General features: G+C 53.5%; 1 protein-coding gene across 1 annotated transcript in view; it reads left to right on the forward strand.

Annotated features, from left to right (window-relative positions):
- The window catches only part of HHIPL1 (HHIP like 1), a 29,261-nt gene that overhangs the window by 9,617 nt on the left and 6,402 nt on the right, over positions 1-13,242 (forward strand). The window contains exons 3-8 of the mRNA XM_072963698.1: positions 1,002-1,145; positions 3,662-3,990; positions 4,217-4,343; positions 6,254-6,399; positions 9,508-9,589; positions 12,299-12,381. Of these exons, the coding sequence (XP_072819799.1) occupies positions 1,002-1,145; positions 3,662-3,990; positions 4,217-4,343; positions 6,254-6,399; positions 9,508-9,589; positions 12,299-12,381 (911 nt within the window). The remainder of the gene's footprint in view (positions 1-1,001; positions 1,146-3,661; positions 3,991-4,216; positions 4,344-6,253; positions 6,400-9,507; positions 9,590-12,298; positions 12,382-13,242) is intronic.

Below are 13,242 nucleotides of genomic sequence, written 5' to 3' on the forward strand. Positions count from 1 at the left end.
GTCCAAAGTCCTGGGGTCAAGTTACTGACCTTTCTGTATGTCCATTTTTCTCATTTGTACTAGTAAGGGATTGGCAAGTCAGCAACCAATCCTGTAAAATCTAGACCGGCCTAGGCATTTCGGTCAGAGGGAATTTAACACTGGGAGTTAGCTACAAAGATACTAAAAGGGCTGGAGAGGGAAAAGGGGAAGGCCACGTGAACTAAAGATTAGTTCCTGCAGTAAGCTAGATGAGCAAAAGGCAAAAGTTCTTTATGCTGCTGAGTTGGCCCCTGCTGGTACCCAGATGTCTGGGCAGAAACCCAGGAGCCCACATTCGCCACTTGTTGCCCTCCCTGCAACCACTGCTTCTGGAGGCAGCACCGGAAGCCAGGGAAATGTGGCTTCTCTCTTCCTCTTGACTTCCAGCCTAACCGGAAGTCAGCTGGCCAGCAGTATGGTGGAAGGGCCCACCATGGCAGTAAGGGAGGTCACTGAGGAGTAAGTGTGGAGACAAGTACAACCCACACCATCCAGCCCACCTTAAAAGTTAAGCACAGAACAAATGAGGAAGGGTGTCAGAAGTGCTCAGCCTGAGTGGCTGGTGTGTGGATAGCTATAATGCTGAGGAAACCGGTTGTGCAGTGACTGGGTCAATAGTTCTGCTTGATGGTAACAGGGCAGGTGCTAGCAGTGGGGAGCAGTGGGAAAAGCACTAAACCAGGCTAGAAGAGCTGAGTTCTAGTCCCAGCTGTGCTATCTATGGGCTGTGTGACCTTGGCAGGTTGCTCCACCTCTCTGAGCCTCTTAGGTCTCATTGGCACAATGGCATGAATTATCCCTGTCCACCTTACCAGGTCCTTGTAAAAATCACCTGCTATAAAGTATAGGAAGTCTTTCCAACTATGAAAAGGCAACCCAGAGAGAGGAGGTTTTATGCTGTGATCTTGTTTTGTGTTTTTGGCTGAGTTGGGTTTTTTTTTGCTTTCTTTTGTTTTATTTGTTTTTTAATCTTCTTTTAGGATAATCCTGGAGATTGAAGAACCAGCCTCAAACCACAACGGGGGCCAGCTGCTCTTTGGAGATGATGGATACCTCTACATCTTTACTGGAGATGGTGGGATGGCTGGAGACCCGTTTGGAAAGTTTGGAAATGCCCAAAACAAGTATGTTTTGATTGGGTTGGCTGGCGGGTTGGTTTACCTACTCCTGGTTCATATACTGTTCTGAAGGGGGAGTTACTTCCTCAGCCATGCAGTGTAGGGTGAAAAAAGAGCTTTGGGCTGCAGCTCAGCCTGCAGCTAGCCAGCTGGGGAGCCCAGTCACTTCCTCTCATCAGTTAGAGAGGAATAACAGTAATCTCCAAGGGGAGGCTCGGCATGAGGAATAAAGGTGATCATGTTGTCATGGGTACCTGAGAAGTGACATCACAGAGCTTCTGGGCAGATGAGATTGCTGGAGCCAGAGGAAGTAAGGGGTGCTTCCTGGACCAAATGGAGAGTGTGGGTCCCCTGTGATGGCCCAGAAATTGAAGCATAGTCTTGCTCTCAGTTTCTCACTTCTTGGCTTGAGCAGATGGCTTGCCACCATTCCCCTGCTTATACACACACACGCGTGCACGTGCGCAAATACACACACACACACTCTCAGAGAGTCTTGTGAGTATAAACAAGGATATCCAGGACTCTCAGGGCTGCCTCCTCCATTCTCTTAGCCAAAATGACAAAATCTCCCTTGGCCCAGAAAGTAAAAATAGCGAGTATGATGTTGATTACAGTAATTAAAGTGTGCACCATTTGTGACTTGTGCTTTCATATGTGATAGTGTAAGAATCATTGCAGCTTTCTCATGTTGGGATGTATTTTGAGATGAAGTTGAGAAAATAGAAATTAAGGATCTGTGGATAATTGGACAGAACTTAAAACATTATTTTGCTGCTATGAGTTATGTCCACTTACATGTCAAAGCCGGATGCTCGGTGTGTGGGCTCTGGGGAGTAGTGGGGGCTGAGCTGGGGGCTGAGCAGGCTGGAGCAGATAAGAGCAACTCACTGGGGCAAAACCTAGAAGTCCACAATAGGGGATTAACTGTGGGGCATCTACTGAGGTTGGAGGAAGCATTTTATCACCACGAAAGAGGAGCATGTGAGGTATCTCTAATGATGAGGGGAACGCTTGGGTGCTGATGCTATGAGAATGACCGGGAGCACAGTAGCATCCAGTGGGCAGACTGCCTTAAATCAGCCTGGAGGGAGTGCACCAAAATGCTAACAGCTAGGGAAAAAAAAACATACATAAGTAGGTGCATCAAAAATCACAGATGGAAAGGGTGTGTTCCCCTCTTTACATCTTTTTATTTTTTAATGGAGGTACTAGGGTTGAACCCAGGACCTCATGCATGCTAAGCGTATGCTCTACCACTGTGCTATTTCTCTCCCGCCCCAGTACATCTTTAAGCACAATGCAGATTTCCCCATCATGTGAAACTTTTATCATGCAGTGAATGACACCCAAAAGCTGCTCACCCCCAGTAGCTGCATGGAGGTTGGCACTGCACCCTGTTCTACCTGACTCTGGAGGGCACATCCTGAGGCCTCCTCACTCCAAGGGCCCCAGAAGCTGGTGTTGCATGGTGCACTGGAGTGACTGCGCTTCCAGTCCAGAGCTGCCCGGGGCATCTGGCAAGTTGTCCCTCTCTCAGAACCTGGGTCGCCTCATCTTTGAGGTCAGGGTGGTATATATGGAGTGTGGGGTGAGCTAAACCACCACTGAGGCCTTCTCAGCTCTCTAACATGCTGTGATGGCCCTGCAGTGCTCTCTCTCTCCCCTCTCACTGCCCTGGCCTGTACCCTTGTAGGGTACACTTGACTGCAATCATTCATTCACTCAGCAAACACTTCATGAGCACCTACTACCTGCCAGTCACCATGCTGGGCGCTGGAGGAAAACTTTCAATAGGAGTGATTTTTCTTGCATCATTTTCACCCTGTGGCATAACCTTGTAAGTAGGCAGGAAAGAGAGGGCCCACCCTAACATTGCAGAGGAGGGTACCAAGGCCCAGGGAGGTTAGAGAGTGTGGTAAAGAGCTTGAGTTTCTGCAGCCCGGCTGCCTAGGCTGGAGCCCAGCCCTACCATTTACTAGGCTGGTGGCAACCAGGCCCTATGACCTTTCTGAGCTCCGCAACCCCATCTGTAAAATGGGGATCATAACAGTACCTCCCTATTGAAAAGGTCTGTTGTGGGATGAAACACAGCAATAGCTGCCAGAGTCCCCCATGAAGCATCACTTTGGTCGTGCAGTGGATGAGACCGAAGTCGGCTCGCCCCTGTAGCTGTGTGGAGGCTTAGGACAGGGCTTGGCTATAGGAAGGTGCCCGATAAATGTTGAGTGGATGCGTGGGGAGGGAAATAGCTCAGTGGCAGAGCTCCTGCTCAGCATGCACGAGGTCCTGGGTTCAATCTCCAGTATCTTCATTTAAAGAAAAATGTCGAATGGATGAATGAGGTTACCACCTAGTAAGAGGCTGAGGAGGACTTGACCCAGGGGTCTCTGGCCCCTCAGCCGGGGCTCGCCTGGCATCTGGGTTGGCCGTGAGACCCTGGCCCCTGCACTTCCTCGCGGTGTCCGACCCCCAGGCGCAGGGCGACCCCGAGCCGGCGCCTTCTCCCACCCCGCCCGCAGGTCGGCGCTGCTGGGCAAAGTGCTGCGCATCGACGTGAACCGCAACGAGCGCGGCCCGCTCTACCGCATCCCGCCCGACAACCCGTTCGTGGGCGACCCCGCCGCGCGGCCCGAGGTCTACGCCCTGGGGGTGCGCAACATGTGGCGCTGCTCCTTCGACCGCGGCGACCCGGCGACGGGTGCGGGCCGTGGACGCCTCTTCTGCGGCGACGTGGGCCAGAACAAGTTCGAGGAGGTGGACCTGGTGGAGCGCGGCCGCAACTACGGCTGGCGCGCCCGCGAGGGCTTCGAGTGCTACGACCGCAAGCTGTGCGCCAACGCCTCCCTGGGTGACCGCCAGCCCCGTCCCCTCGCCGCTCCCCCTGCCCCTGCCCCCGCGCCGCCGGGACCTATCTCCCCGGATCTGCCTCCCGCGCGGCCGTGCACCGACGCCTGCACACCAAGCCTTCTGGCTGACTCTCTGGGGCCCTCCTGGGGGCCTCTCTCCCGCTCCCCGCGCGAGACTCAGGACCACCTGCCGAGCTTTGCTCACCGCGGCTTCTCCCCGCTCTGCAGATGATGTGCTGCCGATATTCGCCTACCCGCACAAACTGGGCAAGTCGGTCACCGGGGGCTATGTGTACCGGGGCTGTGAGGACCCCAACCTGAACGGACTCTACATTTTCGGAGATTTCATGAGCGGGTAAGTGGCCTGACAGCGGCTGCAAGGGGGCAGGGACGGCAGAGGTGGAAGGTGAGAGAAAGAACAACACCCTTCACAGGCTCTGGGCCATCTCGGTCTTGGGGAAACCAGGACCTGTCATTGCACCAAGTGGCCAGAGAGGTCACCCTGCCCGAGAAAGGGGCGCCCGGGGCTCCGGCGGGGGTCTGACTGTGGAGCCCCACGGAGCCTTACTGCCTCATTCCCATGCTCTGCGGCAGCCCTGCCTCCACCCACTGAGCCCTTAGAGGGTGTATGTGTGGCGGGGGTGGGGTGGTGTTGGGATGAGTCACCTCCTCTTGGGAGGAACATACCTCCCAAGCCTGCTGTGGAGCAGACTCTTTCCCCAGGGGAGCTTATGGAGCCTGATGACCACCTCCGTCTCCCACTGTACAGAGGGGGAAACTGAGGACCAGAGAGACCCAGGGAAGATACACACCTGGCATGGCGTTTAAAAGTACAGCTGAGAATAACAATATGTGTGTGTGTGTGTGTAAATGAATCACTATGCTGTACACCAAAAATTCACACAACATGGTAAACCACTATACTTCAACTAAAAAAAAAAAAAACAGGAAAAAAAAAGAAAAGTACAGCTGAGATGGTCTGTGTCCCAAGCGTGGTGCACTTATCAGCCATGTGACCTTGAGCCAGTTACGTTACCTCTCTGTGCTTCAGTTTCCTCATCTGCAGAATGATGATAATCCCTGCTTCCTAGGGTTGTTTGATGGTGGTTAGTACATACACAGCACTTAGGATTTAGAACCTGCTCAGTATCTGGTGGCTCTCAATTATTCCCGTCTCCATGTGAGAGCAGAACAGGGTTCCTCAGGAGAGGAAACCAGGAAGCCCGAGGCTGGCAGAGTGCTCACCTCTTGCAGGCTGCTGGCCTGGGTGGGCACGGCCATTGCACCTGCGGTGGGAGTCAAAGAGAACCCTGACCTCGGCCTCTGGTTGCTGGATCCTTCTCCCAGCTTGGGGGCTGCCTCTGGGACTCAGTTATCCCTTCTGGAAAATGGGTCTAGATAAAGCCTCTGTATTTACCCTGATTCTCCTTTTCACCTTCTGCCACCCTCCTCCTCCCATCCCCCAGGAGTGCCCAAGTCACCTGACCACAGAAATTCAACATATTTTGCCAACATTTTCCAAACCCCTCTGCTGGGTCAGGCTTTGTGCCAGGGCTACAGTAACAGTTGAAGAGTACCTCATACCCAAGTCGGGGAGACAGAACGACACTTGGTCCACTCAAGTCCAGCCTCAGAGAGCCCAGTGTTGAGGAAGCCCAGCACAGGGGCAGTCAGGAGGGCTTCCCAGAGGAGGGGACGTCTGAGAAGGACCTGAAAGCATCAGTAGGTGGTTAGCAGGTGTAGAAGGGAGAGAAGGACAAGATCAGCATATTCTGAAGATGCCTGATTCTCCATTTCATGCTCTGAAGTGGAGACAGCTCCAAAGCACGGGCAGACCCTTGGGCCAGCCTTGGAGGGTTCTGAAACGGAAGCCAGCTCCTGTCTGCCTCTTGCTGGTCAGTGGGTGGGGCTGAGCCAAGGGTGCAGGAACCACTCTGGTCTCATTCACCCCTGTACTTCCCTGGGTATAAAGCAGGTGCTCAGTAAAGACTGCATGCAGGGCTGGCTTCATGGATATGCAGCCTATGCAGTTGCATGGGGCCCATGCTCAGAAGAACCCACACCGGTATACTGCTCTGCGATCACTGTCTTGAAATTCTCAATACTTTTAAGCAAGGGACCTGCCTGCTCATTTTGCACTGGACTTTGCAAATAATGCATGGTCCTGGTTGTATGGGTAACAGGTGAGTGGATGGAAGGATTGGTGGGCAGGGCTCCTCTGAGCACCACACCAGGCATGACCCCACAGCCCCTCCTCCTTCGCAGGCGTCTGATGTCCCTCCGAGAGAACCTGGAGACAGGCCAGTGGCAGTACAGCGAGATCTGCATGGGCCGTGGCCAGACCTGCCAGTTTCCAGGCCTGATCAACAACTACTACCCGCACATCATCTCCTTCGCAGAGGACGAGGCCGGTGAGGGCTCCTGAGGCCTCTCCACCCAGGCTGCCCGTGCCTGGGACTACCCACCACCCTGTGGGTCCCTCTGGCCTGGGATGGTGTCTCAGGCCTGAAATCACCTTCAGGCTGGAGAGTGACCTGTTCAGAGGGCTCGAATCTTGCTTGGGTCTCAGTTCTCACTTGGGCTTCCATTTCCTCATCTGGAAGATGAGAGTGGTGGTCTCCTGTTTCCCCTTTCTCCCACTCCCCTCTAGGCAGGGATAGTGTGACACCACAGGTAAGAGTCCAGGGCAGTTATGGGACCAGGAAAGGATCTGTGATGGTGGAAATGCAGGCAGGTGTGGGGAGAGCGACTCCCCAGGGACCTCCAGCACCCTGGGTTCCTGATGGCAAAAGTATTGGGGCCTATAAATGAAACCACATTGTCTCTAGACAGCAGTGAGCACCGCTTTCTTGCTGGTTACTGGGTCCCCTATTCAGCCACTTGTGTTTTCAATGCAAGGAACAGAGGGGGAGGGGAGAGGAGGAAGGGCCATGGGGCTGGATCCTGCCTTTGTCCTTGGCCCTAGGATTGTCCCTGGACAAAGGCTGAGGGGCTCCCAGTGGGCCCCGGTGGATGCTTGGCCAGGTTACTAGGCAACGCCCACCCCAGGGCCTTTCGAGAGGTGTCCCCTGCAGGGCCCAGTGCCCAGAGCCCCCAGGCCTGAGTCTGGGAAACCTTTGTTGAAACGACACCCGTCAGAATCTAAATTTTCAAAAGGACAGCCCCAGCCCCCACCACCTCTCCAAGCCCACTGGGCCCTGGGAAGCCCTTTCTTTCGGGCAGTAGGGGGTTAACGTGTTTTGAAAGGAGGGGTGCCTTTTCTCCACTTTCCTCCCCCTCCAGAGCCAGGCCCAGGGGCAGGGCCTGGAAGGGGCAGTTCCCCAGAGGCCCTTCCTCAGCCCCCTGAGTGACACGGAGGGATGGTCAGCTGGGAGGAGGCCCCTCAAAGACAGACCGCCCAGGGACAGCATGTGGCGAGCTTGGGCAGGTGGCCCTGAAGGCACAGAGACCCGTGGGCTGATACCAACAAATCTGTCCCAGCTCCCTCCAGCCTCAGCGTCTCTGCTCCATCTTCTGACAGCTGCAAATTGCAAAATGAGGACCTCTGCTGGCCCAGTGTCCTCTAGGAATAGTCCACACCACAGAGACCAGGAGGGCAGCATGGCCCTGGGCAGGGCTCAGCAGAGCTGATGGGGGCTCCCTGCTTGTGCAGTGGGTTGGGGGCCATGGGTCCCTGTAGATTTAGGCTGGATGGGGCCTTGGAGTGCACCTGATCCAATCCTGTCACTTTACAGGCAGAGAAACTGAGGCTGACTTCTCTTGCCTAGTCATAGGATAGGGGGCACTGGACCCAGCCTGGCCCCTAGAGGTCTCCCGGAGCAGAGCCTCAAGCCTGAACTAGGGCAGACAAGGGAAGGGCATCAGGCCAAGGGAACAGCGTGTGTGGAGAGCCCTGAGGTGCTCCAGGGGCTGGAGTGTAGGTTGGAGGAGAGCTGCACAGCCAAGGAGGAGATAGTGGCTGCTCCCAAGGGCCTCTCTCCCGAAGGAAGCCCAGAGAAGGAAGTGATGGCTCAAAGCTACACGCAAATTTGTGGCTGTGCCTATGGACTCTTGGGCAGGGGCCTGCTTGCCACGGTACCCCTCTCCCTCCCACAAGCTGCATTATCACCTTGTGGGCTTATTGCCCCCCACCACCAAGGCAGGGCTGGTGCTCCTAGAAGGTCCAGGGCCACTGACCACTCAGCATCCTGCCCTTCCCAGCCCCCAGCTCCCTGCCACAGCTGATGTACCCCAGTTCCCAGGGGGTCACCTCTCAAGAGCCTTCCCCATCAAGGAATCCCCCGGGTTTCCTGGGCTCTGACTCTCAGACCCCACCATATGAAGCCCTCCGTGACTGCACCAGTCGCCAGGGACATGCCTTCTTCCTTGCTCCCTTCTCCCTGTCTGTCTCAGCCTCTCCTTGGGGAAACCACCCCCGCCCCCCACCTTGGGAGAGCTCTCCGCTGTCCTCTTATAAGGACAGAAAATATTACCATGGCTGAACCATCCCATTGAGTCACATGTGGCCTCCCAGCTACCATGTATCCTATATCAGTGTGGGCTTGGGGGCGGTGCTGTTCCTGATTTCCTGGCCTGCTTCACCACTCACCAGCTGTGTGACTTTGGACAAGTTACTTAACCTCTCTGAGCCTCTGTTTTCTAGTCTGTAAATTAGGAATAATGAAGCCTATTCCCTGGGCATAGGTACCAGTGGCAGCAAGGGCCAGCGGCCGGGATGAGGGTGAGGAGAGAGCAGAGAACATTCCCTGAGGCATCCATGGCGCCAGGTGCTCATAACTTCACTTGCTGCATTTTTAATACCGCCAGGAGAGGTAGCGGAGACTGAGGCTTGAAGTGGGGCTGGTCCTAGAGCTGCTGGAGCTCACATGGGGCCACGTGCAGGGGCTGGGACTCACACTAGGGACTCCCCCAGCACGTACTTTTCTGTCCCTGCTACTTGCTTCAGAGGGGCCTGCTGGTGAGTGGAGAGAGGCTCTGCCCCCAAGGACTTAGCAGACCCCGGCCCCTGGGTGATGATGACAATAACAACAGCAATTCTAGTCCATACCGATGGAGCCATGGCTGTCTGGTCTCTCCATCCTCACAACGACCCTATGGAGCACGCCCATTTTGGGGTGGGAAAGCTGAGGCTCAGGGAGCCACATGTGCCCGCAGTCACACAGTAGGCAGGCAGTAGGCCCTCATTTGTGCTCAGAGGTGTGTGTGGTGCTGGGCATGAACCCCAGGCAGGAACCAGGGGTGGAGCCGGGTCACCAGGAAGGAGGCAAGAGCCTGTATGGGTCCAGTCAGAGCAGCTGGCAGACCAGGAGGCTGCGTGGCAGAGGCCCTTGGGCATGTCTGGACACCTTTCTCAGCCTCAGTTTACAGTTCCAGGGACTGGAGAGCTACACCGACCTGGAGCATCTCCCTTGTGGCTCGCTGAGGTTGGGGTCCGGCTCAGAGCCATGGTGGGGGCATGGGGCTGGCGGGGACGGTGTTCCAGGCAGTGTTCTCACTCCTTGCCTTGTTTCTTGTCCAAGGGGAGCTGTACTTCATGTCAACAGGCATGCCGAGTGCCACAGCGGCACACGGGGTGGTCTACAAAATGATCGACCCCTCCAGGTGAGTCCCCTCCTATGGCATCGCCTTAGCTCCTTCTGTCTGCCAAGAGTTTCCACCCCCATTACCTCATTTTCCTCCTCTCCCACTCCCTAAGGTGGGTGTTATTAATCTCCCCATTTTTCAGATAAGAAAACTGAGGCACAGAGAGGGGAAGCAACTAGCTAAGCTCATACTGCTGGCAAGGGGCAGATCTAGGATTCAAAACCAACCTGCTAGCCTCAAAGACCAGCTCTACTCATGATCAGAGGAAACCAGAGATACCAGTGGGGTCGGGTAAGGGCAGGCCCCACCGTCACATTTTTTAAAAATTCTTCTAAAAATTTTAGAATAGTTTTAGATTTACAGATAAGTTGCAATGGTAGTACAGAGTTTCCCATATATCCCTCACCCAGTGTCTTCTACTGTTAACGTCTTACATAATCATGATACATTTTTCACAATTAATGAACCAAATTGATACATGACTATTAATTAAATGCCGCATATTTTTCATTTTTAAGATTTTATTTTAATTTTTTATTTAAAATTTTTTTAATTTTTAAAATTAAAAAATCTTTTTTTGTGTGTTTTTTTTTTCGATGGGGAGATAATTTTAGGTTTATTTATTTGTTTTTTTTTTAAACAGAGGTGCTGGGAATTGAACTCAGGACCCTGTTCACTCTACCACTGAGCGACACCCTCCTAATTTTTTAAGTTTTTAATGGAGATACTGGGGATTGAATCCAGGACCTCATGCATGCTAAGCATGTGCTCTACCACTGAGCTATACCTCCTCCTCCCCACTTTTTTTTTTTAAGTTAGGGCAACTCCACACTTTATAAAACAAGGATTTCTCTAGTTTTGCCTAGTGTCCTCTTCTGGCTCCAGGATCCCACCTAGTTTCCACATTACATTTAGTCATCATGTCTCCTTAGCTTCCTCTGGTCTGTGACGGTTTCTCAGACATTCCTTGTTTACCACACTTTTTTGTTGAAAGTACAAATCTATTCATTATTGACACAACTAGTTATCCAGAAGAACATAAGTGCTTCCTCCTTTCATTTCCCTGAGGTCTCATTCCTCTTTGGATTTATGTCACTGTGGAGAAGCACAGACAGACTTGGCATTTTTCTTCGTTGGTCTACCCTTATTATGCATAAACATTTCCATGTTGCAACATCACCCTCAAAAAGGCTCGGTTTTGACGGCTGCATAATTTTCTGTTGAGTCACTGGGTCATCATTGCCTTATCCATTCCTCGGACATGTAGGTTATTTCCAATTTTTAGAAAAAAGAGTGCTTCTCAAAGGAACTATCACCTAATTCATGCCAGATGCTGCCTCAGACCCACCACCTCCTTGAGATGTGCAGTATTTTGTTGGCTCATTACCTCCATGCAGCAGAGGGAACCCGAGACTCAGGGCGTTCTGCTCAAGGTCATGTGGGTCGGTGGAGCCACAAATGGGCCAGACTCCCCTTCCCTGCTCCCTCCCTGACCCTTCTCATCTCTTTCATTTTTTCTCCTTTGGAGTCCATGTAATTTTTTGCATCATAACATATTGCACAGGAGCCCTGTCCCAGAACATTTGGAAAATGAGAGAACGGGAAGTGGAAGGGCTGGGGTGGGATCACCCACTGCCGCCCAAACATAACCACTGTGGCCTTTTTGGGTATATCTATTACCCTTTTGCAAAACAGACATTTTTATGTAATTTCCTTAAGGACCAAAACTCTGCTGGGTCAGTGTGAAGCGTGTGGGTATTAACTGGAGTTCAGTGCACCCTTCCTGCAGTTTGGACGAGTGGGTGTGCCTGGTTGTGTTACAGCCTCTAGGGGAAAAGGCCCACACCTCTACTCCGTTTTCCTCTTTTGCCAAACCTGTCTGAAAGCCACCCCAGGTCACATGGTTCCCTTGGCCCGTAGGCTTTCCCCTTGTGCTGCTGGAACCCATTGACGTCTTGGACCCATGTGGGCTGGTCACAGAATAGGGTCGGTCTCATTCAAAGACTCATAGATCTACGGCCAAGAGCTCATTAAAATGGGATTCCATTCCTTACTTGTGCCCTCAAAGACATCCAAGGAGACCTAATTCAGAACCTTGGCAGCTCTACTCAGGGTCTTTTCTCTCCCAGCTCTTTCCAGCCTCACACTCCAAGGCCCCCAGGTCCCTTTGTTCCGCTGCCTGCCTCAAGGCTTTCTCTCTCTCCCTGCTTTATTCTTTCAATCAACTTAACCTTTCCCTGATTCTGTGTCACCAGAAGTCCCAGAACCAGAGGGACAGACCCTCCTCAAAGGCTGTGGGAGTTGGGGACCAGGGTTGGGGCAGGAATCTGTCTGTAGTTAAGTTATAGGAATCAGACTGGCAGGCTGGAGAGGACTGTGACATTTGATCACATCCCAAGGACACTTCATGCTCCAAATTAGAAGTGATCCAGGAAGGGGTGAGCCACTGGCCCTCCCACGTGCTCTCCAGGCAGAGGCTGAGTGTGACTTGATGGGCCATTATAGGGGATTCCTGTCCTGCGGTTGGGCTCTCGGAGTCTGGGAGGCATGAAGCAGCAGGAATGCTGCGGGCCACACAGTAGCTGCTCCGTAAGGCACCGTTGCTTCTGTCCACACCCACCCAGCCCTTCCCCTTTGTGCCTAGCTGCAGGGGGGAGGGCCATGTCAGAGGGACATGCTCAGGCTGGGCTCCCAGGGTGGGACTCACCACCTCCTGTGTGTCGGCAGACGGGCACCACCCGGCAAGTGTCAGATCCAGCCCGCCCAGGTGAAGGTCAGGAGCCGCCTCATCCACTTCGTGCCCAAAGAAAGTAAGTGCCGCTGCCAACAGTGGGAGCTCCCACAGCCACATCCTGCTCCCCTCCACCAGATGTGGATGCTCCTGGCTGGGCCCCGATGCCTCGCGTGGTGCCTGGTGCTCATTAGACACTCAGTTAAAGTGGTTGGAACTCCATAAGCCCCCTTTCACTCAAGTGGTGTGTGCCAGTCCTCGGCCAAGGGTGAGTGGCCCCAAGGGGCTGCAGACCTCACAACGAGCATGGTCAAGGGAAAAATAGCTGGTCCCAGGCACACTTCACTCAGAGTTCTTGGGAGGGACCGAGAAAGAGGATATATCTATATGTGAGCAAGACTGGAAAGAGTTATTCTAGGCTTAAGGGCCCCTAGGAGAGGGGACGTTTGGGCTGGGTCTGCTGTAAGATGATTCTGTTTTGATAAGCTTGGTGGGGAGGGAGTGGATACAAATCCTTATGACCCAAGGGCCAGGCCAGGCCATAATGACTGCCCATGGAATCTGGTGCCATTTGAAATGGGTATGCCCCAAGGCAAGGCCTGTTCCGCTGGGCCCAAACTAGGTGGGAAGGGAGAGAGACCCTGTGTTGTCAGATCTTCTAATTCTTAAGACAAGCAGGATATCCAACCATCCATCCATCCATCCACAACCTATATGTGCTCCATGCTGGGGCTATCATGCTGAGCAAGCGGATCTGGTCCCTGCCTTCTTGGGTTGTTACGTACAATCTCCTGGAAAATATTGGCAACTAGTTCACAATTTTAAAAACTGCCCTTCAGGCCAAAGGAAACACTTCATCAGGCCAGCAGGTCTCCAGTTGGCAGACTGGGGTGGGGGGCAGGAAAAGGGAGAGGCTGGGCACCAGGGCCAGTGGGGGTGT

The sequence above is a fragment of the Vicugna pacos genome, chromosome 6 (genome assembly GCF_048564905.1).
Source record: "Vicugna pacos chromosome 6, VicPac4, whole genome shotgun sequence".
NCBI lineage: Eukaryota > Metazoa > Chordata > Mammalia > Artiodactyla > Camelidae > Vicugna > Vicugna pacos.